The sequence below is a fragment of the Vipera ursinii genome (genome assembly GCF_947247035.1).
Source record: "Vipera ursinii genome assembly, chromosome: W".
Taxonomy (NCBI): domain Eukaryota; kingdom Metazoa; phylum Chordata; class Lepidosauria; order Squamata; family Viperidae; genus Vipera; species Vipera ursinii.
In genome coordinates this window covers 39,803,642-39,830,112 of record NC_139522.1, presented here as the reverse complement: position 1 = coordinate 39,830,112, position 26,471 = coordinate 39,803,642, and the positions used below count along the sequence as shown (strand labels likewise).

The window sequence follows — 26,471 nt, the reverse complement described above, 5'->3', positions numbered from 1 at the left end:
TGGAGGCCTTTAGTATCTTCACTCTTGATGTTGCTTTGTTCAGGTGCTGTTGTTTTTTGGCTTGTAAGTTTTGTAGTTACCATTAAAGTTTGGACTTTAAGGTTTTCTGTAGGTTGCTTTTGTTGTTCTTTAAAATCTCTGATTTTGATGTTCGTTTCCACTTCTTCTATTTGGTTTTGGGTTATCTTTTCCTCATTTAAATTCAGAGTTTGATTTGGTGGCTTTAAGTTGTCAGATTTTTCTTGCAGTTTGGCTTTAATTTGCTCTGTCATTGCCAAGATCGTGTCCAGTATCAGTTTATAATCAAGTGGCGGGATGTATTCATCCATTTCGTTGTTGTTTGCAGTTAAATCTTCCATGGAGGCTGTTTTAATGATAGTCAAAGATTTTCCACCTCCTGAAGCGTTGTAATCAGTGCCAGGTGTTCCCACACTTATCATCGACAGCTTTGTTATTCAGTCAGCTCTCACAACAGAAAAAGGACATTTACTTGCTGTACCAGGTTACGCTACAAGATGTCATCAATAACATATAACATGCAATGTAAGAGGGTTTTTTTCTTTTTCTTTTTCCAAATTAATATAGAACTTTTGGAAAATTAATTCACAATTTAGAGAGAAAATGGGATAGTGAATCCCCAGTAAGAAAAAGACGCTTTTTAGTAGATACATATGAAATTGCTTAAATTCTTTGCTGAATTAATTGAATTTCTTTTGTAAGTTTGAGGCTTTAAGATTTGTTCCCAAAGTAGATATTCGCCGTTTTCTCAAAACAAGGGGAAGGAGATTTTCAGGAAAGTCCCACAGGAAGATGATTAAGGAAAAAGGAAAGGTAAAAGCTCACCCAGGTCCTCCAGATTGCTTCTTAGTACTAGGTAGTACTTTTGGCTTTCGGCAGGGAGCGGCTTAGTGATCGGCCATATTTATGGCCGGTCTCTTCTTCTTCGGGCCAAAGGAGATGATCCCGGATTCCAGCGGAGGGTTGCCATCCTTCCGCGATCGCAGGAAAGTCCTCCTTTTGGTAATCGCCTCTCCAGGGCGATTTTTGACCCTTCTCAGGGTCCTCCAAAGGAGAAAGAAATGGACGGCAGGAAGCAGACTGTCACTGCGCATCCGGAAGCACCGCACACATGAACCAGAAGCTGGCTGTCATCATTTTTGGGTGGGTATACAAGACTTGGAGTCTAAAAAAACCACAAAATTAAAAAAAAATATGAAGCAACCAATACAAATCTATCTATTTACACACTGCTGCATGCACGCCCACCCCTCGCTGCTGCCCCGAGGCTGGGCAGCCGGTGAGTGTGAATGCTGCCTCGTTGGGGCCTGCTGAGCCCAGCGGCCAGCTGAAGCAGCTTCAGACACCAGGCTGCCCTCCACACACACACTATTGCCACTGCCCCACGGGGCTGGACAGCCGGTGAGTGGTGAGTGCGAATGCTGCCTCGTTGGGGCCTGCTGAACCCAGTGGCCAGCTGAGGCAGCTTCAGACACCAGGCGCCCCCACCCCCATTGCCACCACCCAAAAAAGCTTGGCAGCAAGCTGAGGCAAGGCAGCCCCCCACTCCACCATTATACAGAGTTAGTAAATAATAAATAAAAACAGGCTGCTTTCATTTGAACTTTATAGTGGGGACCTGGAGGGATTTTCTTTCAGTGAAGATGAAAGAAAATATATAAAAGAGAGGGAATAAAAAGCAAAGCAGAAAGGAATAAGAAGAGTGAGAAATGGCATGGAAGTTAGGTTTCCTGGATCAGAAATAAATAAATGGAAGAATTAAACCAGTTTTAAGAGGATAAATGGAAATAAATGCAATCAAACCACTTTAAATTATAAATGGAAGAATCAAACTAGTTTTAAGGGAACAAAAGGAAAGAAATGGAAGAATTAAACCAGTTTTAACAGAAAAATGATTGGCTTGAACTCTTAAATGGAGAACAAGAATGCTCAACCCAGCAGAAATAGTAAAATTATAAATTTAATTCTATTTACAAGAATTACCTTACCAGCCCTGGTCCCACAGATGACAAATGATGGTCAACAAGGTAGCTGGCTAGGCAGGAACGTTCTGACCAATGTTTATTGACGGCAAATAACAGCAAATAAAGTCAGCAATGGGAGTGACTTGCTCCCAGCGCCTTACATACAGGCAATCCCCTTAGCTCCACCCCCCTTCCAACCAGCCAGCATCCGGGCCCGTCCCTAAAACCAGCATCGCTGGCCTCCGCCTCCCTCCTCCAGCTGGCCATCCAGGTCCTGTCTATTGGCCTGGACCACTCCCTCCGCTTCCCTGAGCGCTGCCCCGAAGGTATGTGGCCAACAGGGCTCCATCTGATCAGCAAGTAGGACCCAGGGGCTCTCTGGCCCGTCGGCGTCGTTGCCAACAGTTCAGCATGCAGCTGGGAGCCTCAGCTGTTCAGCGGCCGGAGAGAGAGCAGTCAGTACGCCGCCGGGAGCCCCAGCTGTTTGGCGCCAAGAGAGAAAGGTAGCACGGTGCCAGGAGCCTCAACTGTTTGGCAGTCAGCTCAGGGGGGTTCCCTGGGATCGGGGGATTCCCTGGTCGTCAGGCAATGACATCAGCAGCTTGCCGTCCTACCCCATGGCACACAGGTGGTGCCTAGCTTGTGTGGGTTGGACGCTGCCGCCACCCCTGTCCCTCCCCCCCTCGCTCGCTTTCTCGCTTTGGACTCTTCCTCTCCACCCATGTGTGCTCTGCAACAACATAAACAAGGGGGTGGACGCTATGCTAATCAAGATCCCAGCTCGGGACTCCTCTGGGTGATTAATAAAACTTCCAATAAATCACTTGTCACTCTCTCTCTCTCCTTTCCTTGCTTTAAGCGCGCAGTACAGAGAAACGAGACAGAGGCTGCCAGGCTCGCTGCCAGGCAGGGCACATCGGGTCCTGTCCCATCCCGTCCCTAAGATCCTGCGGGGAGCTGCAAATCCTCTGGTTTGCCAAGCCACGCTCGGATCGAATAAGAAAAAGCAAAGCAACAAAGGATGCTCCTGTGGCCAGGGCCGGTTGCGAGGACGCGTTTCGTCACAGTCACCCCTAACACCACTATCTTTGCCCTCCCCGCTGCCTCCATGTTTGCCATCACCTCCATGTTTGCCGTCGCCACCATCTTTGTGCTGCTGGTAGGCACTGCTTCCTCACACCCCGCCACACGCAGCACACCAGGAAACCACGTGCGCCGCCTGGTCAGCCTGACAGGTGGAAGCTGCCGGTGGACTCCTGCTCCTGGCTAGCTCCGTGCGCAACCACCAAGGCAGAGGGAGATGGAGTACCTCCCCAGAGGCCGCTGCTTCCAGTGCAAGTTAGGCAGCACCCAGGTAAGCAGGGTCCCAGCAGGGGAGGGGGACCTCTTGTGTGGGACACTAGCCAAGACAGCCGCCCCCGCCCCCGACCGCCATTAACATTTTGCCCCCCCACCACTACCACTCTGCCCTCGCTGCTGCAACTTACCACTGTCGGCTCGCTTACTCGCTTAATTGGTTGGTTGGTTGGTTGCTTGCTTGCTCTTTCACTGTCCACTGGTCCTCTCTCTCCCTCGCTTTCTGCCGCAAATGCTGCGTCCTCCGCAATTTGCTGCTTTTATCCTCTCGCCTATTCCAGACTGCACATACGCAGCTCTCTGCACTTGCGCAGAGCACAAAAGCTGTGCATGCACAGAGAGCACAAAATCTGCGCATGCTCAGAGTGCGCAAAACACTGGGCATGTGCGAAGAGGACAAAGGAAGCAACTGAAGCCCAAAATGGCTCGTGTGCCAGCAGGGACGGCTCCGCATGCCGCCTGTGGCACACGTGCCATAGGTTCGCCATCCCTGGGCTAGACACTTTGGATATTTAAAAACTTATCTGCCGGCAATTTTGGTGGCCGGGGCTAAAACGGGATGTGGAATACTATTTCAGGAGTTCTACTGTATGTGCCACCATGAAAAGAATTCCAAGGAAAACCCATGTGTTACTGCAGCCGGTGGCAGACCCTTCTCAACCATGGAAAGAAATAGCTATGGACTTTATTGTAGACCTACCTGAAAGTAGAGGAAATACTGTCATCTGGACTGTGATAGACCTGTTTTCGAAGCAGGCTCATTTCATCGCCTGCAAAGGAGTCCCATCTGCCCAACGTCTGACTAAATTGTTCCTGAAACATATCTACTGACTGCATGGTGCCCCTAAGTGAATAATTTCGGACAGGGGGGTGCAGTTCACAGTGATGTTTTGGAGGAGCTTTCTTAAATTAATTGGATCAGCTCAAGGCTTATGATCTGCTTTTCATCCATCTACCAATGGGGCTGCGGAATCCACTGACAAGGTGGTGGAGCAATATCTCAGATGTTATGTTTCATACCAACAGACAAACTGGATTGACCTCCTCCCTTTCGCAGAGGTGGCTTACAATAATTCTGTTCACAGCAGCATCGGTTACACACCTTTCAGAGTAGCCACAGGAAAAGAGTTCAGCCCAATACCTGAATATCCTCAGTTGCCCTCCGCTTCCCAGACACTTGATCAATGGGTGAGGGGGTGGGAAGGAGTTTGGAGAAAAACGAAAACTGCTTTAAAAAAGACTTCTGAGACCTATAAAAAGCAGGCTGATAAAAAGATGGCTCCGCAAAGAACATTCCAAGTTGGGGGAAAGGTTTATCTGTCAACTAAATATTCACACCTCAAATTTCCCAGTAAGAAATTAGGACCAATATTCTTGGGGCCTTTCCCCATCATAAGGATCATCAACCCGGTCATAGTAGAATTGAAACTCCCTAGGCTTTTAGGGAGAGTTCACCCTGTCTTCCACTGACAGCTTGTTGAAACCTTTTCGGGGCTCCACTTTAAGACCTCCCCCTAAGAAGGCACCCGGGCGCCTTATAGTGGCAGGACAGACTCACTATGAAGTGAAACGTATTCTTGACTGTAGAATTTTTAAAGGGAAATTGCAGTACCTAGTACAATGGAAGGGATACTCATTGTCTGAAGCCACTTGGGTGAAATCTAGAGATGTGAAAGCCTACAGACGCATCAAAAGGTTTTATGAGAAACACCCCAACCAACCGAGAGATAGTCCCTAACATATGCTTTTGTTTACATTACAGTATCCTTTTTGTAAGGGGGGGGCGCGGATGTCAACGCTGCTAACATCAGATGTTCTTGCTTTGACAATATATGAAGATGCAGCCATTTTCCCCTTAACTTGTGTGTTACTTTTACAGTTAGAATTAGATGATGCTGGGGGGTAGGATGAAGAATATGTATAGGAATTAGTTTGATATAACAACATCGTAGTAGAATGTTTTTCAAGGTTGTTTGAAATAAGAGATGATAAGAAATGGGTTGGAGAACTGGAGGGAAGGTGTGCATTTCAAGCTAATTGGAGAATGTGATTTATGACTGTTAATTAGAGGAGGGCATTGTGCTTTGATACTATGTGTTTAGGGGAGGAGAATTCAGATTTTGGCTTCGACCATGTACGTGCCAATGCCATGCTACTTGAATAAAAATTCTTTAAGGTAAACAATGCCTCGAAGTTCTTTGAAGAGTTTCATCTGTTGGAACCATGACACAAGGATTGTATTATCTTTTTTGGCTGCTGCTGCACACTGCTGATTCATGTTTAAGTGATCATCCACTAGGACTCCAAGGTACTTCTCACAGTTACTGTTTTTAAGCCAGGTTTCACCTAATATGTACTGTACTCGTACCTTTGGTTTTTCTTGCCTAGGTGTAAAACCTTGCTTTTCTCCACATTAAAATCCATGTTGTTGGACAGGGCCCATTGTTCAAGTCTGTCAAGATCTTTTTGGATCCTGAGCTTGTCTTCTGGGGTGTTGGCTGTTCCTGCCAGCTTAGTGTCATCTGCAAATTTGATGAGTTCCCCTTCTATTCCCTCACCTAAGTCATTTATGAAGATGTTGAAGAGTACTGAGCCTAAGATGGAACCTTGTGGTACCTCCATGTAGATGTAGTACCATTAAGGACTACTCATTGAGTACGGTTTGTCAGCCAGTTACAAATCCAACCTTCGACCAACCTTCATCCCAAAGTTTTGGACGCAGTGATTTATGTTCCATAGTCTGGCTAGGAAAGGCAGCTCTATGGGTGAAAGAGGGGAAGTTGATTACATCCCACAGTATAGTGTAGGAATGAACTGGCTCTTTGTTTCCATCTTGTGGGTCATATCCTATATTGCAGCAATTCATCAAGTGTAGGGGAAGGTTGAAAAGAACTACTGTAAGGAGAGAACCCAGTGTTTATGGAACAGGGGGTTGACTACTTATAGCTCTTGATTCTGGGTTTTGTGCCCCCCCTGGAACTGCCTAAGACTATGTGCTGAAATTTGGTAAGGAACTGCTAAACAGCATAGAATATTTTCCTGATGAATAGTGAGTATGGGTAGTCCTCGACTTACAACCATTTGTTTAGTGACTGTTCAAAGTTACAGTGGCACTGAAAAAGTGAGTTATGACGATTTTTCACACTTATGACCTTTGCAGTGTCCCCATGGTCACATGATCAAAATTTGACTTGGCAATTGGCATGTATTTATGATGGTTGCAGTGTCCTGGGGTCATGTGATCATCTTTTGTGACCTTCGGACAAGCAAAGTCAATGGGGAAGCCAGATTCACTTAACCATGTTACTAAACAACTGCAGTGATTCACTTAACAACTGTGGCAAGAAAAGTTGTAAAATGAGACAAAATTCACTTAACAACTCTCTTGCTTAGCAACAGAAATTTTGGGCTCAATTGTGGTTGTAAGTTGAGGACTACCTGTAATGAGTGGGTAACAAAGGCAATTTGGTGTGTTAAGCTTTTGATAAACAAATGTGGATTTTGGATATGGAGATATTCAGCAAGAGAGGAACTGTTGAGAGAACTGTTCTGGAGAGTCTGCATGGCCTCGGATTGCTTCGGTGGAAGGAGTCAACAGCAGAGGTGCCGGCGGTTCACACAGGATGAGAGATTGGCTGCAATGTCTGGAGGAGCGGGGAGGAAGAAAGGGAATTACTGGAGGTGGAGTCAGCGTTGTGCTCAGCATTTTGGGCAGTGAAAGCAGCACTTCAGGTGGCAGAGGCAGAGTGGGGTGGCAGCCATTGCAGCTGGGAAGTTTCCCTCCAGTGCTGACCATCTTTGGAAGAAGAGGAGGTGGTGTGACTGAAAGAAGAAATGTGGCAAACACGGAGGTCTAACATCTACAGGTGAAACTCGAAAAATTAGAATATCGTGCAAAAGTTCATTTATTTCAGTAATGCAACTTAAAAAGGGAAACTAATACATATGAGATAGACTCATTACATGCAAAGCAAGATAATTCAAGCCGTGATTTGTCATAATTGTGATGATTATGGCCTACAGCTCATGAAAACCCCAAATCCACAATCTCAGAAAATTAGAATATTGACTTCCGGTGGCAACGCGACGTCGAAAGACAGCCGTTTTCGGGCTGCCCGCTCCGCAGCTGTGTTTTTCCATCGTAAACAGCGTCTATCAGCTGTTTAGATGGATTTGAAGCCCCCTCCTCGGGAGAAGAGGAGGGGGTGAGGCCCCAGGTAGGGGTTGAGCTCTCTGGGGCCGCCTGAGCTGAGAGCTTGGGCGGCTGAAGGATGAGCCCCCCCGAAGCCTGGGTTGCTCCGAGCTGCGCAGCGCCTCTGCTCTGGGATTCTTGGAGCAGAGCCAGGCGTTAGCAACCACCCCTGCCAAAAGGAAATACTTTTGATTATCAAGATGCAGGCAGAGCGGTACAGGAGGTCAAGGTGAAGTGGACTCTTTATTTTTACTCTCTAGCTCAATGGATTTTATAGCTTTAAAGTGAAAGTGCGTAATAAGTGAAAGTGGGGGAAGATGGCGGCTAAAACTTCTAAAGCTCTTCGGAATGCGGGGTCTTCCCTGGTGCAAGAGACCTCACTGCAAGCTTTGCTTCCTCCTGCATCTCCTCCGGTATTGACGCTTAAGGATTTACAAGACGCTCTTGGAAAGCACGCACAACTGATGTCTGATATGATGGATGAAAAGTTGAAAAAGCTGGAGGAGAAATTGGAGGAGAAAATGGAGGAGAAAATGGAGAAATTGGAGAAGAAGATGGAAGAGAAGCTGAGAGCAATGAGGGTGGACATCTTGTCTAAGGTTGTATCCGTAGCTGAATGTGTGCTACAGCTGGATATAAAAGTGGAGGATCCCAGTCAAAAGAACTCTATATTAGAAGCAAAGGTATTAGAAAATGAAAATATAAGGGATAAAATGGATGAAGAATTGAGCCTTGTTCAGTATAATCAGATGCAGAATGCTATTAGAATTAGGGGTTTAAAGGAGAATGGTAAAGAAGATTTAAAGCAGCTGATTTCTGAGGCTCTGGAAGGGGTACTGGGCCAGTCAGCATCTGAAATTGAGGGAAATATGGACAAAGTTTTTCGTTTAAATTCATGGATTGCAAGACAGAGGAAGTTACCCAGAGATGTGGTGGTCTATTTTACAAAGAGAGTAATTAGAGATGAAGTCATTCAAGCTGCTTATGATACTAATTTGGTAGTGGCTGAGCAAGAAGTTTTGGTTTTAAAAGAGATTCCTCCGAAGATCCTAAGGAGAAGGAAAGATTTCGCATTTCTAGTACAGGAACTTAAGAAACGTGATATTAAGTTCAGATGGGAGATTCCAGTTGGGTTGGTGACAACGCACGAAGGTAAAAGACATCGTTTGGTTACTGTGGCTCAGGCACGTGATTTTTATAGTAATGTGTTAAAAGCAACCCCCCTATCATTTTTGGAAGTTGCAAAAGGACACGGTGTGGGAAAGTTTCAAGATGTTGCAGACAGACAGACAGAGGACAATGGTGGTGGAGGGGATCAAGCTACAGTCTCATCGGTTGCTGCAGGAGGCCAGAAGATGACGCGTGCCGCCCTAAGAAGAGCGAGACGAGAGCAAGAGCAAGACCAGCGGAAAGTTATGGAATCTTCAAAGTGTGCTTACAATGAAGATGTAGGAGGAGAGCGGTCTAAAGAAGTTTTGGGGGTCATGACAGAGGTGCTCCAAAAGTTTTGGGGCGTTAAGATTGCTGATTAAATTTTTAGATTAGAATGTCAATGGAGTAAAATTATTATAGAGGAGAAAGAAAGTTTTTTTTTCTTTTTTTTAATATTTTATACAATTTAAGATTGATGTTATTTGCTTGCTAGAAAAGTATATTAGGGTTACGGACTTAAAGTATGTGTTGAACTAAGAGTGGGTATGTAAGCACCTAATTAATAACAAGTTGTCTTAGAGATTGCTTAAAAAATTTTTTTTATATATATACTCTTTTTATTTGAACTTTTATTTGAACTTAAGGATGATTTGGAACTGTGAGACATTTGGCGTGATACACGCAAGAACTATTTTAGATTATAGTTTAGTTTGGTTGGAGATTATTAAGATTAACAGAGATAAGCGCTTTTGGTGCGTAACTGAGAATTTGTTTGGAAATTAGAGAAAGGTGGGAGAATGCAAATAGCAGGTGAAAGTTTTTTTTTCTTTTCCCTTTTTTTTTTGAAATTAATATGAATAAGGACTGGGATTAAGAAAATTTATTTTGAGTAAAGATCTTTTTTTGTTTTCCTCTTTTTCTTCTCTACTTTATTTGTAATATTAATATTGTTTGTATTCATTTTATATGAGCTAGAGAGAGATAGAATTTATAGTTTATTGTTGATAATATAGGGGTGTTTATGTTTGTTTTTTGATTTTATGCCCTGTATTTAGCTCTGGGAAGTCGGGGGGGGGGAGGGAGTGGGGGAGAGGGATAGGGGTGGGGGAGGGGGGATTAAAGTCAAAATGTATTGTAAAACTTTTTAAATAAAGAAAATTAGAATATTGTGAAAAGGTGCAATGTTCTAGGCTCAAAGTGTCCCACTCTAATCAGCTAATTAAGCCATAACACCTGCAAAGGGTTCCTGAGCCTTTAAATGGTCTCTCAGTCTGGTTCAGTACGAATCACAATCATGGGGAAGACTGCTGACCTGACAGTTATGCAGAAAACCATCATTGACACCCTCCATAAGGAGAGAAAGCCTCAAAAGGTAATTGCAAAAGAAGTTGGAAGTTCCCAAAGTGCTGTATCAAAGCACATTAATAGAAAGTTATGTGGAAAGGAAAAGTGTGGAAGAAAAAGGTGCACAAGCAGCAGGGATGACCGCAGCCTGGAGAGGATTGTCAGGAAAAGGCCATTCAAAAGTGTTGGGGTCTTTCACAAGGAGTGGACTAAGGCTGGAGTCAGTGCATCAAGAGCCACCACACACAGACGGATCCTGGACATGTGCTTGAAATGTCATATTCCTCTTGTCAAGCCGCTCCTGAACAACAAACAACGACAGAAGCGTCTTACCTGGGCTAAAGAAAAACAGACCTGGTCTGTTGCTCAGTGGTCCAAAGTCCTCTTTTCTGATGAGAGCAACTTTTGCATCTCATTTGGAAACCAAGGACCCAGAGTCTGGAGGAAGAATGGAGAGGCACACACTGCAAGATGCTTGAAGTCCAGTGTGAAGTTTCCACAGTCTGTGTTGATTTGGGGAGCCATGTCATCTGCTGGTGTTAGTCCACTGTGCTTCATTAAGTCCAGGGTCAACACAGCCGTCTACCAGGAGATTTTGGAGCACTTCATGCTTCCTTCCGCAGACGAGCTTTATGGGGATGCTGACTTCATTTTCCAGCAGGACTTGGCACCTGCCCACATTGCCAAAAGCACCAAAACCTGGTTCAATGACCGTGGAATTACTGTGCTTGATTGGCCAGCAAATTCGCCTGACCTGAACCCCATAGAGAATCTATGGGGCATTGCCAAGAGAAAGATGAGAGACATGAGACCGAACAATGCAGAAGAGCTGAAGGCTGCTATTGAAGCATCCTGGTCTTCCATAACACCTCAGCAGTGCCACAGGCTGATAGCTTCCATGCCACGCCACATTGAGGCAGTAATTGCTGCAAAAGGGGCCCAAACCAAGTACTGAGTACATATGCATGCTTATACTTTTCAGAGGTCTGATATTGTTCTATGTACACTCCTTGTTTTATTGATTGCATGTAATATTCTAATTTTCTGAGATTGTGGATTTGGGGTTTTCATGAGCTGTACACCATAATCATCACAATTATGACAAATCACGGCTTGAACTATCTTGCTTTGCATGTAATGAGTCTATCTCATATATTAATTTCCCCTTTTAAGTTGCATTACTGAAATAAATGAACTTTTGCACAATATTCTAATTTTTTGAGTTTCACCTGTAGATGCTGGGGAATTTTTGTATTAAATGCCAAACTGAAGTCAACAAACAGCAGACGCACATGAGTATATCTTTCCTCTAAGTGCTCCAAGCTCAGATGGAGAACAGAAGAAATAGCATTTGTAATCCTCCTTGACCCGGATTAGCTGCCTACGTACCAACTGCTGAACTGCCTGTAAGTCTGACGGGAAATCCTGGGTCTCGGGAGCAGAAGAATCCGATGGGGCCAGGGGGAAGAGCTGCGGATGGTACCCCACGTTGGCGTAGAACAGGGTCATCTGGGTGGATGTGTGTTGGGAGTTGTTGAAAGTAAACTCCGCCAGGGAGAGGTAATCGGCCCAGTTATCCTGTTCTTGGTTCACAAAGCAGCGCAGATACTGCTCCAGGATGCTGATTACCTTCTCCATTCCCCCGTTGGTCTCTGGATGGTGCGCCGATGACAGGCACACCTGTACCTCCAACGCGGCCATCAGGCTCCTCCAGAATTGGGCCGTAAATTCTACACTGCGGTGTGAAACCACCCTGTCTGGCAAGCCGTGGAGGCGGAAGATATGCTGGAGAAACAAGCGGGCGGTGGTGCGGGCCATTGGCAGCCCGCGGCATGGAATAAAATGTGCCATCTTCGTCAGCATATCCACCACCACCAGCACGGTGGTGAACCCAGCAGACGGTGGCAGATCCGTCAGGAAGTCCATAGAGATTGCTCCCCATGGTCTCTCTGGTGTTGGTAGCAGCTGGAGGAGGCCCGGAGGTGCACCCGTCGCGGCCTTTGCTTGTTGGCATGGCACGCAGGACGTCATGTACGCGTGCATGTCGTGCTGTACCCGAGGCCACCAAAAAGTCTGCATCACTAGGTGGAGGGTCTTAAAACATCCAAAGTGTCCCGCCACAGGGTTGTCGTGACACTGAGTCATGACGAGGGCTCGGAGCAGCCCTGTGGGCACGTACAACCACCCCCAATGCTTGAGCAAGCCCTCCTCCAAAGTCCACGGAGACGCGGGACCAACCTCAGCTCTCCTTTGCTGCGACCAATCATCCAGGCGCTGCGCCTCTCTTACCTGAACTCGTAAATCCACCAGCTCCTGGACTGCGGCTAAGGACCCCGCGGGCAGTACTGTCCGCAGGGGAAGTGGATCGTCGGTATGGAGGTATTCGGGCTTCCTGGACAACGCATCCGCCCTCCGGTTGTGACCACTGGGAATATAGGTCACGCGGAAGTTGAACCGGGAGAAAAACAGGGACCACCGGATCTGCCTCTGGTTCAACTTCCTGGCGGTCTTTAAATGCTCCAGGTTCCGATGGTCCGTCCGGACCTCCACCAGGTGTCGGGCCCCTTCGAGGTGATGCCGCCAGGCCTTGAATGCGGCCTTGATGGCCAGCAACTCTTTTCCCCAGATGGTGTAATTGCGCTCGGAAGGATTGAGTTTCCGCGAATAATAAGCGCGGGGAAAAAGAGTGCCGCCATCTGAGGACTTCCTGTTTGGTAGTGTTGGGACAAGCTGGAGAAGTCAGTGCTCGGCTTTCCAGCTTGATTTTTTCTTTGTCTAACGACCCTTAAAGGGTCGAAAGTTGCCTTGGAGAGGCAATGAAGGAGGAGGGGCACTTGAGGAGCTCAGATCAGGGGGCGCCCGATCAGAGCGAACTGTAAGAACCTCTGCTAAATGAAGTTAAAAGGCTGTTTTCTACTGTCAGCCACAGACGTCTCCAAAAGGAAGAAGAGAATCACAATTCAGAGGAATTCTAACAGCGTGTTGAATCTGGGTGAGCAGATTATTTCATTTCCTTCTCTTAGAAGATTATTAATGTTGAATCCCTGATGATAAGAGCTGGAAGGCAAAGACCCCCAGAAGATTTATGAGCGGCGGGTAATTACTTGGGGTAAAAGAGATTCTCTGTTTAAAATATTGGACATTGATTCTTCGTTTAAAATAGTGGACATTGATAAATAAGCTAAGGAGAACATCTAGTGGTGAAAAAAGAGAAGAAGAATGAAAGCTTTGTAATTCCCTCTGTTGATTGCGTAACCTTGGAAAGAACACCTGGAATAAGATAAAGTTGCTTTGTTATGAGACTGAGACTTTAAGCTACTTTTGTTGAATCTGAATAAGTTTAAAGAGACATTGTTTTTGCTACAGACTGTAAACTTCAAAATGACTTCATCTAATATTACTAGACTTACGAAAAAAACTTCCTCTGCACTCTCAGTTGGCCAATCAAGTCCTACAACACAGGGATCCATTGAAGTTATGTTGCAAAGGGAAAAGACTACAGTTCAAAGTGAAACACAGACCTCATTAAAATTTATTCAGGATCTTATGTTGAAGAATCAAGAGACGGTTGAGAAGCATCGCTTGGAGACACAAGGGAACCATAAAATTACACAAGCAACATTGGAGAAGTTAAATGAAGAAATGATAGATATAAAGGGGAAATTGGAATCTCAAAATCAAATGATATTACAAAACCAACAGAAGATAAATAAGATTGAACCAAAATGTTGTCCAAAAACTTAACTGATGTAAAGAAAAAAGAAATAGAAGGAATTATGGGGTTAAAATTTGCTAAAAAAGTAAAGTACTTGGGAATCGAATTAACCAATAAATGTTCCAATATTAAAGAACTTAATTATAATAAATTATTTGCCAATACACTACAAGACCTTGACAGGTGGAAAAATATTCAATTATCTTTTTTGGGCAGAATTGCCGCAATCAAGGCACATATCCTCCCACGTTGGATTTTTTTATTTCAAACAGCCCCCGTAAATTTAGACAACAAATTTTTTAGGAAATTGAATCAAGCAATAGGGAAATTTGTTTGGCGGGGTAAAAAACCACGAATAAAGGGAAAAATGCTCCAGGAGCACAAAACAAGGGGGGGCTTGGGACTTCCAAACTGGGAGTTATACTATCAAGCCTCTGCACTCCTTTGGATTAAAGATTGGGTATCCCTGTCGAGGAAACGCATATTAACTATTGAAGGCTTTGACCTTAACCAAGGATGGCACTCAACTTTATGGTCATATCAAAAAACTCCATCCAAGTACTTTACTAACCACTACATCAGGAGAATTTTGATCAGAATTTGGCAAAAAGTTAAAAAACGAATGTATACTAAGATTCCCAAATGGGTGGTCCCATTGGAGATAACAACCCAGCCGACTGTTCACAACTTGAAAAGAAACTGGTCCTACAAGATTCTGGTGGATGAAGAAGGGAATCTGAAATCTAGAGAACAATTACAGATACAAGGTATAGATATAGACTGGTGGTCATACATTCAAATCCAAACCAGGTTTTCTAAGGATAAACAGGAATATGGCATCTCCCAAACTAGTCAACCCTTCGATAAAAGTTTGCAAGGCCCCGGACTAAAATTTATTTCTGGAATGTACAATCTCCTCCTAGCTAGATATATAGATGATGAGATCGTGAAAGATAAAATGATAGCCTGGGGGAGAAACATAGGGAGGTCGAGCCAACTAGAGGAATGGCAGACAATATGGGCCAGAACGATGAAAATAACATTATCTTCGGCATTCAAAGAGAACTATTTTAAAATGATTTATAGATGGTATTTGCCGCCAGCTAGAATAGCCAAAATGTTTCCAGACGCCTCTGATAAATGCTGGAAATGTAGACTGGTCAAGGGTACTTTTTTCCACCAGTGGTGGACTTGCCCTCAGAGTAAGAAATATTGGGAGAAGGTCCAAAACTGGTTAAAACAAATAACTGGTGTCATTTTCCCTCTGCTTCCAGACTCTTACCTACTTGGTATAAAGCCAAAACTAATTAATAGACAAGATTGGTATCTCTTTGTACATGTTACAACAGCAGCGAGAATAACCTTCACTCAACGGTGGAAGGATATAAATATTCCAACGGACCAAATGTTAATTAATAAGATTCTGAATTGTGCTGAAATGGATAAACTAACTTATATGTTAAAACAGAAACAAGAATCTATGTATTACACCAACTGGGAACGATGGTATGATTGGTTAAAAAAATAGAACAAACCTAGAATAGTTAATATGACACTTCATAGTAATCTTTATGATAATATTTAATAGTCGAAATAGACAACGTTAAATAAGATTTAAGATTTACCGGGATGTAATTATGTATAACTGCACAGGGGATTTCAATCCCCAGTTAGTTTATATGCATGTTTGTTAAGTGTTTGTTTGTCCTTTTCCTTTTCTTTCTTAATTTGAAATGTATATACTTAGTGTGTATGTGTCTGTAAATATTTAAAATAAATATAAATAGAAAATGGAAAAAAAGAGACTGAGACTTTAAGCTACTTTTGTTGAATCTGAATAAGTTTAAAGAGACATTGTTTTTGCTACAGACTGTAAACTTCAAAATGACTTCATCTAATATTACTAGACTTACGAAAAAAAACTTCCTCTGCACTCTCAGTTGGCCAATCAAGTCCTACAACACAGGGATCCATTGAAGCTATGTTGCAAAGGGAAAAGACTACAGTTCAAAGTGAAACACAGACCTCATTAAAATTTATTCAGGATCTTATGTTGAAGAATCAAGAGACGGTTGAGAAGCATCGCTTGGAGACACAAGGGAACCATAAAATTACACAAGCAACATTGGAGAAGTTAAATGAAGAAATGATAGATATAAAGGGGAAATTGGAATCTCAAAATCAAATGATATTACAAAACCAACAGAAGATAAATAAGATTGAAGAAAAAACAGGTGATAATGACAAAAAGATAGAAATTCTATTGCAAGAAAATGAAAAGTTAGACAATGAAATTAAGATTTTGGAGATGGCAAATGCGGAGTATTATTTGAGATTCCAAAATATTCCTGAGGACAGAGCAGAAAACATAGAAGAGGTTATTATTTAAATGGATATGTTAGACGAAGGAGTTACAATGATGGAAATAACAGAGGCTATAAAGAGACAAAAAAATGGTAAAGCTCCTGGCCCAGATGGACTTCCGGCAGAACTATATAAAAGTTTGCAAGAGATACTAAGTGATCCGTTGAAAGATGTTTGTAAGGGACTTTTAATAGAAGCTAAAATGCCAATGACATGGGTCGAAGCAAATATTTCTTTAATACCAAAAGACGATTCAGATCTGACCCAGATCAAGAATTACAAACCGATTTCACTACTTAATGTGGATTATAAAATTTTTACTTCAATAATGGCGGAGAGATTGAAGAAATATTTGGTTGAATTTATACATCCGGACCAAATCGGCTTTTTACCAAAGAGACAAATTAAAAACAATTTAAGAATGATAATAGATATACTGGAATACTACGAATTACATCCAGGGAAACAAATGGGATTAGTATTTTTAGATGCTCAAAAGGCATTTGACTGTCTTTCATGGCAGTTTTTAATTTATCAATTACAAGCAATGGATTTCGGACAGAACTTTGTAAATATGGTAAAAACAATATATAGCAAACAAACTGCCAAAGTAATTGTGAATGGAGATTGTACTGAAAGCTTTGAAATAAGGAAAGGCACAAGGCAAGGATGTCCTCTGTCTCCTCTGCTATTCATTTTTACTTTGGAAGTTTTAAATCGAAATATAAGACAAGATACAGAAATTTGAGGTTTGGAGTTAAAAGGTGAAACATAAATTACAAGCATTTGCTGATGATTTGGTATTCATTTTGGAAGATCCTTTGAAGATGATTCCAAAATTGTGGAAGAAATTGGAACAATATGGTGAAGTAGCGGGATTAAAAATTAATAAGGAAAAAACTAAAATAATAGTGAAAAATGTTATGGATAAGCAAAAAAATCGAATATCAGAGGTGATAGAGGTACAGATAGTGAAAAAGGTAAAATATTTGGGTATATATTTATCAGCTAAATGTTCAACATTAAAAGAAGACAACTATATAAGACTATTGAAACAAATAAAGTTAGACCTGGAAAAGTGGAAGAATTTGAAATTGTCCTTACTAGGAAGGATAGCTACAATTAAGATGAATATATTGCCTAAGATTCCATTTTTGTTCCAGACAATCCCGATAAAACTTGGTGGACTTTTTTTTAAAGAGTTGGATTCTTTAGTTTTAAAGTTAATATGGCAGGGGAAAAAAGCTAGAATAAAAAAGAAAACTTTGCAAGATACTAAAGAAAAAGGGGGTTTTGGTTTACCTGAGTGGACTTTGTATTACCAAGCATCAGTATTGACATGGGTGAAAGAATGGATAATGCTTAGGAACAAAAGGTTGTTATGCTTGGAGGGACATGATTTACAGTTGGGATGGCACGCGTTTTTATGGTATGGGAAAAACAAAATTCATAGATATTTTCAAAGCCACTGTATTAGAAATGCTTTGATAACTGTATGGGGAAAAATCAAAATGAAAATATATGTAAAAATTCCAGGGTGGTTATCAACAATCGAAGCTTTTTCACATGTAAACTTGTTAGATTTTGAAAAAACGTGGACATATAAAGATATTTTAAATATTGATGGGACATTGAAATCGCTTCCTCCTCTTCCATATCATCCTCCGAGTCAGCATGCGAAGATAAAGCACCCTCCGGGACCGGGATCACAACAGCAAGCAACTAAATTTTATTTTTAATGTGTGCCAACGTGCCCACAGTAAAAAAAAAATGACAATAAAGGTTATCTATCTTATCTTATGTGGAATTAATAGCAAAAAAGATAATCATTTTAGTATTCTCCAGTAATATTTATTTATTTTTATTTTATTAGATTTATATACCGCCCTTTCCCGAAGGACTCAGGGCGGTTTACAGGGTATTTAAAAACCAAACCAATACAAAATACAAAAGTTAAAAAACAATTTAAAAAGATTAAATTAGCCCTAAAAATAAAAACCCCAGTTAAAAATTCTCAGCCTGGGCCGGAGAGCTCAAAGAGCCAGGTCTTCAGGTCCTGGCGGAATGAACGAAGGTCAGGGCAGTCCTAAGCTCCACAGGCAGCTGGTTCCAGAGGGCAGGCGCACCCACAGAGAAGGCCCTCCCCCTGGGTGTTATCCGCCGGCAATCTTTTACCAGCGGCACCCTGAGAAGACCCTTTAATATCTTTAATATCTTAAAGACATTGTGCTGCCTGTTGTAGTTCTTGACTGCTAAAAGGTTGCTCATCTTGTTATAAGACAAGAACCAATTCCTGACCCTCTGCCCTTAAGCTATTTGTATAGTCATCTGTGGCTTTCAGTGGAGTTCACAAACCAATTGCAATCATTTGAATTTTCATCAAGACAGTGGAAAAAAGTGCATGACATAAAGAAGGTCAGCAAGGAGTTAGAAAGGTTTCTACTAGTGATGTGGGAAATACATTATAAGGTTTTTCCATTTGTCTCAATGCTGCTTGCTAATAATATATTTTCCTTCTTTTGTAGATAAAATACCATGAAAAATTTGAGAAGAGCAAGATGGGTGTTCCTGGAGGGGAGGGAGGTGAGCTGGAGCTCTGTAGATCCCAAGAAGGTGCCAATTACAGGAGAACTGTTGAGCAGCCACCACCATCACATCAGCAACCTCATCATGCCCAGCCAAGTAACCTTGGTAATGAGCAGGAGGAAAGAGAGATTGTTGGTAATCCCATCAATGTATTCACATGAATTTAAATATTAATTTGGCCTGCAGTAATTTCTTCTCGCACACATGAGAAAGGGTTGCCTCTGTTCACCTTATAGTGTTTTATGAAGCCTTACAGTTTATAATTATTATTTATTTCTTACAATGCAATCTAAGGAACTCATGCTGGAATATAGTCTCATTTTATTTAATTTAGCTGTGAGATACATTGGGCTGAAAAAAGGAACTAGCCCAAAGTTCATATTGATGGTTGAATGGGGACTTGAACCCAAGTCTTCCTAATCCCAACCCATGTTAGTATTACATAACATCAGATTTCTATTGTTAGAAGACTCATGAGATACATGTGTGAAATGAAACAATTCCATAGCAGTGAGAAGTGGGAGGTGGAGCTTATGCTAAAGTGATGGAATAATATAACACAGGTGGAAAGACTATGCTAGTTGACCCCAAATATGGCATTCTACACTCAGTTTATCCATCTGATATTAAAAGCAAGAAAAGCATTGTAGATGAGGCCTGTCAATATTGTGTGCAAAGCTGGAATGATTATCTGTAATACTAGGCAAAATAAACAGTTGTGGTCATCAAAAATATAAAAGTAATAGGACTAATAATTGCAGATAGAAATATGTTGGTAATACCTTCCATTTTCTTATAAATTATATTCTGTTCAGTTATTCTATTCAATTTTATTACAATCACTGACCAGTATTCAAATTCATGCACTCAATAGACCATGCAGAAACAATATAAGATTCAAATAAAATTAAGGCTTAAAACCATTAAGCTTTAATAAGCATACAAATTGTTCCATTTGATTACAAATTATTAGAAATTATTCTCTCCCAAGTAGTGACACCAGGCTCAAAAAACAGCCAGACAGAATTTTGCAGCATGCCATTTAATTCTAAAATTACATCAATCCACAAATAAACAGCACAAATGATTTCATACCAAAGGAGTTTTGAAAACAATGTCAAATAGACACAATGATGAAAAGAAAGGGTTGTACTTAATGCTTTACCAGATTTTGTTGTCTTAAAGTAGCATTTCAATTTGTGACCTTTGCATCTCATAGAGATCTTCATCAGGAATTTTGCATTGATAGTCATCCAATGCAGATTCAAGTTGTAATCAGTAAACAGTTAACAATTTGCTTGCAGTTAAGAATTTGTTTGTCTCTCCCCCCCCTCCATCCTAGTTTACCATCAACAGTCATCACAACAACCAGCCTCTCAGTCCTGTGGCTATAAGGAACCAGCAGCACCAGTCTCAATACCGCATAGTGCCCCAACTGGAGGAGGAGTAAGTGTGGTCCTGCATTGATGTGTATATTATCTTGTAAATATTTCAGGTTTTTATTCTGAAATACGTAGTTTAACTACAACCCTATGATATGGTCTATCTCTAAGGTTCAGGTGAAGGCAAGAAGAAAATTGTTTAAATTGCATCAATTAATGTATATTATTGTAAATGAATAATTTTGCAAGTCTTATCTCTGTGTGTGAAACTACTCAGAAGGCAGCTTAAGATACTGTGATATTTAGTCTCAAAGGGTCTATTGTGTTAAGTCGTGGGCTCTTGGTTGCAGGAAGGAAGACACGAGGATGAGTACAAGATAACACATGCTTTATTCTTGCCAGAACTGTACTGGAACCTGGGCTGCAACCAGCCACAATATATAGTCTAGCTAGCCCCTAGGTGGCAACCAATAGGTTTGAACCCACTCTTGCCTCCTGGGGCTAACCAATTGCAGGACTGGAGACAGCTAGTCTGGGTTGCTGGAGAGCCGTTAGCTGCTCCAGCAACGCATGTGGTGTAACACCACAAGCCCAATACATAACACCCCTCCCCACTTAGTTCAGACTATGACAACCGTGATTTAGTCTTGCAAGCTGTCAAGACTTATTAATCAACTCACATACAACTGTAGTGATAATATTAAAAATAATAAATAATACTAATAATTTCACTGTGGCTACAATGAGATTAAACAATGTCTAATGAACAGGCTTACATTGCAGTAATGGCAGTTTCACAATACACAAGTTTCTGTAGTTAGTGGTACAAGTTTTACAATACTATACATCACTTTATTTTACAATGTAATCTGTGAGGTATGCAGGAGGCTTGTGTGGCCTAGAGGAACGTCTTGGAGTTCCCATCACTTTGTGGTCTACCAGCTTACCCAATGGGCTGGGTAGACCCATGTCCCTTTGTGCTCCAGTGTCAAGGGAAATCGAAACGCTCTGGCTGGCCTCACCAGGTTGGCCCACCCCAGAGTCAGTCTGTTCTGCAGAGTAGGCACAGCAGTTGCTGAGGATTGGCTGGCTCACTTGGTCAGGGGTTCCATGTTGCACTCCCGTCCTCCCTGGTTCTTCCTCAGATTCCACCTCCACTGAAAAGGAAAAAACATGGTGGATCCAGTGAGGGCTGGCTTGGCCGCAAGTTTGAGGACCTTGGGAGGGACTTATGATGCAGTCCTCACTTAGTGGCCGTTCTGGAAACCTTTTCCTGAGTTGATCAATATGCCTTCTGACAACTCGCCCTCCCTCCAACCCCACTTCATAAGATAGGGGTCCGGATGCCTTGGTTCTTTGACCAGGAACCCATAAATTCCCTTGACCATAGTTCCTGGCCCAAATCCAATCGCCCATGTGCAGCCCCCTCGGAGGCTTTGGTCGAGAGGCTTCTGCTGCCACTCTGTCTGGATGCAACCTGTCCAGTTTAGTAATTAAATGCCTCCCCCAACGTAGTTCTGCAGTGTTACCTGTGGTCGTGCAGGGTGTAGAATGCCGGCAGAGTAAAAAATCTGCCAATCTGTGATGCCAGTCACCTGTGACAATGCGCTTGAGTGCCTCCTTCATTGTCCTCACCATGCATTCAGCTTGACCATTAGAAGATGGATGAAAGGGTGCAGACGTTGCATGTCTGATGAGATTAGCTCTAAGGCAGGGGTGTCAAACTCAATTTCATTGAGGGCCGCATCAGCATTGCGGTTGCCCTCAGGGGGCCGGGTGGGTGTGACCTGGGTGGGTGTGGCCTACTGGGTGGGCGTGGCTAGAGTGCGTATGGCCTACTGGGTGGGCATGGCCAGCTCTACATCGTTCGCATCAAGGGTGCCTATGGGGGCCTGGGCAGGAGTGGGACAGATCTGAGGGTCTCTGGCAGGCGGAGGGTCTCTGGGCCAGGGCCAAGGCAGTGGGGGCCGTTCCCTCACTGTTTCCAGGATAGCTTCGCGGGCCGCATGAAACCACTTCGCGGGCCGGATCTGGCCCCCGGGCCTTGTGTTTGACATGTCTGCTCTAAGGAAAGCCTGAAATTCAGTAGCAGTGAATTGGGCCCCATTGTCAGAAACTAAGACATCAGGCAACCCATGTGTTGCAAAGAGTTTTCTCAGCAACTGGATGGTCCTAGCAGTAGACATGTTAGGAACTGGAATTACTTCCAGCCATTTTGAGTGGCTATCCACTACTATCAGGAAAAGCTGTCCCTGAAAAGGCCCAGCGTAGTCTATGTGAATCCTAGACCAGGGAGTGTGCATTTCCTCCCACCTGTGAACTGGGGCCTGTGGCATTTCAGGCCTCAATTGCTGGCATGTATAACAACCGTGGACTTGACCCTAGATGGCCTTATCAAGGCCAGGCCACCAAAGGTAGCTTCTAGCTAAGGCTTTCATTCTGACAATGCCTGGATGGCCTTCATGTAAGGAGTGTAAGACCCTGTCTCTTAGGGAAGTGGGAATTATGACTCTGTTCCCCCATAAAATGCACCCTTTATGTGCAGACAACTCATGTCTCCTGACAAAAAAACTTTGAAACTCAGAGCCTGGACTTTTATCCAACCACCCCGTGTATACCCATGACAACACTCTATTAAGTATTTTATCTGTGGCAGTTTCAGCAGCAATGTCCCCTGCATGGAGAGGAAACTCAGGTATGTCCTGTATGGACAGTATTCTAGTAGCAGGAGCTGGAGCTGGATCCATTAGTGGCAGTGGTAGTCTGGTGAGACCATCAGCATGGCCCATTTCCTTCCCTGGTTTGTGAATTAGTTTAAAATTATATGCAGACAGAGAAATAGACCATCTCAACATTCTTTGAGATAGTATGTGGGGGGTTTGTTTGTTGTGAACAGTCCCAACAGAGGTTTGTGGTCAGTGTAGACTGTGAAATCCCTGCCATATAAGTAATCATGAATTTTTTTAATTCCAGCAACTATGGCCAGGGCCTCTTTGTCAATCTGGGCATAGTTGCGCTCAGCAGAGGAAAAAGTCCTTGAGTAAAATGCTATAGGAACCTGTTTCCCATTTTTCTCTAAGTGGCTTAAGACTGCCCCCACCCCATAAGGAGATGCATCACATGCAAGACATACAGGTTTAGACTCTATGTAATGAGTTACCGTGGAGTTTTCAGACAGTAGTGCTTTCAAGTCCTGGAAACTTTTTTCATGTAAATTAGTCCATTTCCAAGGAGCTGTTTTTGTCAAGTAGCCTGTGGAGGGGCTCTGCTATTGCTGCCTTATGCGGTAGGAATGTATGATACAAATTTAGGAGACCCAAAAATGCTTGAAGTTCTCCTTTTGATTTGGGCCTAGGAGCCATCTTAATGCCCTTCACTTTAGAATCAGCAGGGTGAATGCCGTTAGCATCAATTCGGAACCCCAAGAATTCTGTTGATGAAACCCCAATACTACACTTGTTCTTTTTTAATTTGAGACCTGCTTCGCGAAGCCTCTGCAAAACAGCCCTGAGCCTTCTGGCCAACACTTCTGGGGATTCCCCTGCAATAAGAACATCATCAAAATAAGGGCAGACGCCCTGGATGCCTTTAAGTGTATGTTCCATAATTCCTTGGAAAATACCCGGTGCAACACTGACTCCGAACTGTAAGCGTTTAACTTTGAATGCCCCTCTGTGAGTCACGATCGTTTGAGCCGCGGATGTGGCCTCGTCAACTGGCAATTGCTGATAGGCCTGTGCTAAATCAAGTTTAGCAAAAATGGTTCCCCCTTGCAAAGAGGCTAAAATATGGTTGTCTACAGGAACCGGGTAAGCGTGTTGCTTGAGGGCCTTATTTAATGTGCATTTATAATCAGCGCAAATGCGAACTTCCCTGTTGGACTTCAGTGGGGTGACAATAGGAGTTTCCCACTCCCCCCCATCAACAGGCTGTAACACGCCTTGTTCTACAAGCTTATCGATTTTGGAATCAATTTTGTGCTTTAAGGCAAACGGGACCCTGCGAGGTTTAACTCTAATTGGAACAACGTTAGGATCTAACTTAAAAGAAATAGGCGGCCCTGTGTATGTCCCCAGGGTTGAATCAAAAACATCTGCATATTCTTCACATACTGCCATGAGGTCTGCAGTTTGTGTTCGGTTTATGCCAGTAATCTGAATACCTAAGGCATCAAACCAATCAAGTCCAATAAGACTCGTTCTTTGGCCCCCTACTACTATTACATCCAGGTGCCCCCAAAACCCTTTAAATTTTACCAATAATGTGGCTTCACCCTTAACTTTAATGTGAGCGTTCTGAAAATCCGTTAAAATGATATCTGAGGGGCTTAGTTCTAGCCCAATTGTTACTGCACCTACACACGAAATCAAATGTGTCTTGCGAAATGATTGAGACTGCAGAGCCAGAGTCCAATTCCATCTTACATGGAACTCCTTGTAGCTCTACCAAGAGCTTAAGTTTGGGTTTGAGGGGGTGTCGAGCCCTGGTGCAGCATACGCTTCCACAGCTCCTGCAGAATCCCAAACTAACTGGACCCTGGGCCCCAGTACCTTTCCTAGTTGGTTCTTCCGACTGGTGTTTGGGTGGCCGGTCTCTCTGGCGGGCTCTGCAAACCACTGTGATGTGGCCTGTTCTTCCGCAAGCTCTACACGTGGCTGAGTGAAATCTGCAATTGGCGCGAAGGTGGTTGCCTCCGCACCCCTTACATCTTGGTAAGAGAACTGCCTTGTAACTATCCTCTCACTGGTGGTTGTTGCGGTTTTGTGCATTGGATTGCCTTTGAAGTCTGTTGATCTCGGGTTCTTCTTCTTCTGATGATTCTCCGGCGCACTTGGCGACCTCTAGATGGACCGATTCTTCGACTTTTGAAGGTTTGGTAGGCTGAACAATCTGCACTGTGCCCCCGGCGGCTTCATTGGCCATCACCTCATCCTGTGCCTCAGAAAATGTTAAGTTGGGTCTAGCAAACAGTCTCTGCTGAAGCGTTCTATTCCAAAGGCCACAGACGAGCCGGTCTCTTAGTCGTTCTTCTAAGTTTGAGAACTTGCAAAGGCATGTGGCCTTTCTTAGGCCCGCAATAAACTCCGAAGCTGTCTCCCCAGGTAGCTGCACTCTTTGATCGAATTTGAATCGCCACGCCATCTCCGACATCTTGGGCTGGAAGTGCCCGGTTAGTTTCTTCTTAAGGTCTGTGTATGAGACTGCTTCAATGGGCGTCGGCGTGAAAAGGTTCTCTGCTAGGTCGAAAGTTACTGGGCCGCACACGCAAAGCAATGTGGCAGCCTTCAGGCCTTCTTCCGCAATTTGATTTGCTCTCAGATAGTTTTCTACTTGCGAAAGGTAAGATGGCCATTCTTCCGGATGCTTCACGTCAAACTCTCTTAATTTGCCGACCTTCGGCATTCTTCCTTCAGATTCCTGCAATCTTCGGATCCTGCTTCTAGCCTCAGGGAATGCGTCCTCTGAGCACGCGGCCGCTAGTGTGGCTTACTAGCCAGCCTAGAGAGGGGGGGAAAATGCCTCTTCCCTCTGGCATGTGCTGCCGACCCCTCGTTGACTTCAGCTCTTAATCGGCAAAGCAGGATCCCATCCTCGTCGCCACTGTTAAGTCGTGGGCTCTTGGTTGCAGGAAGGAAGACATGAGGCTGAGTACAAGATAACACATGCTTTATTCTTGCCAGAACTGTACTGGAACCTGGGCTGCAACCAGCCACAATATATAGTCTAGCCCCTAGGCGGCAATCAATAGGTTTGAACCCACTCTTGCCGCCTGGGGCTAACCAATTGCAGGACTGGAGACAGCTAGTCTGGGTTGCTGGAGAGCCGTTAGCTGCTCCAGCAACGCATGTGGTGTAACACCACAAGCCCAATACATAACATATTGATTCCCTGATTTTAACTGAATCTTGAAGTTATGGTTCCATCTTTTTAACCTTTAGATGATCAGTAAACCCTCTAACTCAAACTTCATTCAATTTATGCTGATCTGCAGGACAGTGGGGCACAGTGCACCTATAAACCAAACTGTAAGACCCAAATACCTGTAAAATTAATACATTAGTGTGTAGCATTTCTAGGTGTTGCCCTTAATTTTTAGCCTGTGCTTTTTAATATTTGATATTGCAATTTTGTAAACAATAATATAGAAAATAACAATTTAAGTATAATGTATAGAATAACATGAGGGAGAGGGGCAGTTAAGAAGTTTGATATATAAATATAAATAAATAAATTGTGTTTGCATATAACAATAGGCCAAAACTCTTCTGAATTTGGGGTTGTTATAAGAGTTAGCATCTACCAGAAGAACAGGCCAGAAACACTATTTGTGAAGGGAGCTAATAGGAGCCAAAAGTTTGAATTTACCTATTCTCAGGACTTCACACTGTTCAGTTGCT

The 26,471-nt window shown here is 43.3% G+C and overlaps 1 protein-coding gene across 1 annotated transcript in view; it reads left to right on the top strand.

Moving 5' to 3' along the window:
• Positions 1-26,471, top strand: part of LOC310648303 (uncharacterized protein) — a gene marked incomplete at its 3' end in the record, with an annotated part of 505,350 nt that overhangs the window by 473,650 nt on the left and 5,229 nt on the right. The window contains exons 5-6 of the mRNA XM_083376068.1: positions 18,631-18,796; positions 20,034-20,137. Coding sequence (XP_083232194.1) covers positions 18,631-18,796; positions 20,034-20,137 — 270 coding nt within the window. The remainder of the gene's footprint in view (positions 1-18,630; positions 18,797-20,033; positions 20,138-26,471) is intronic.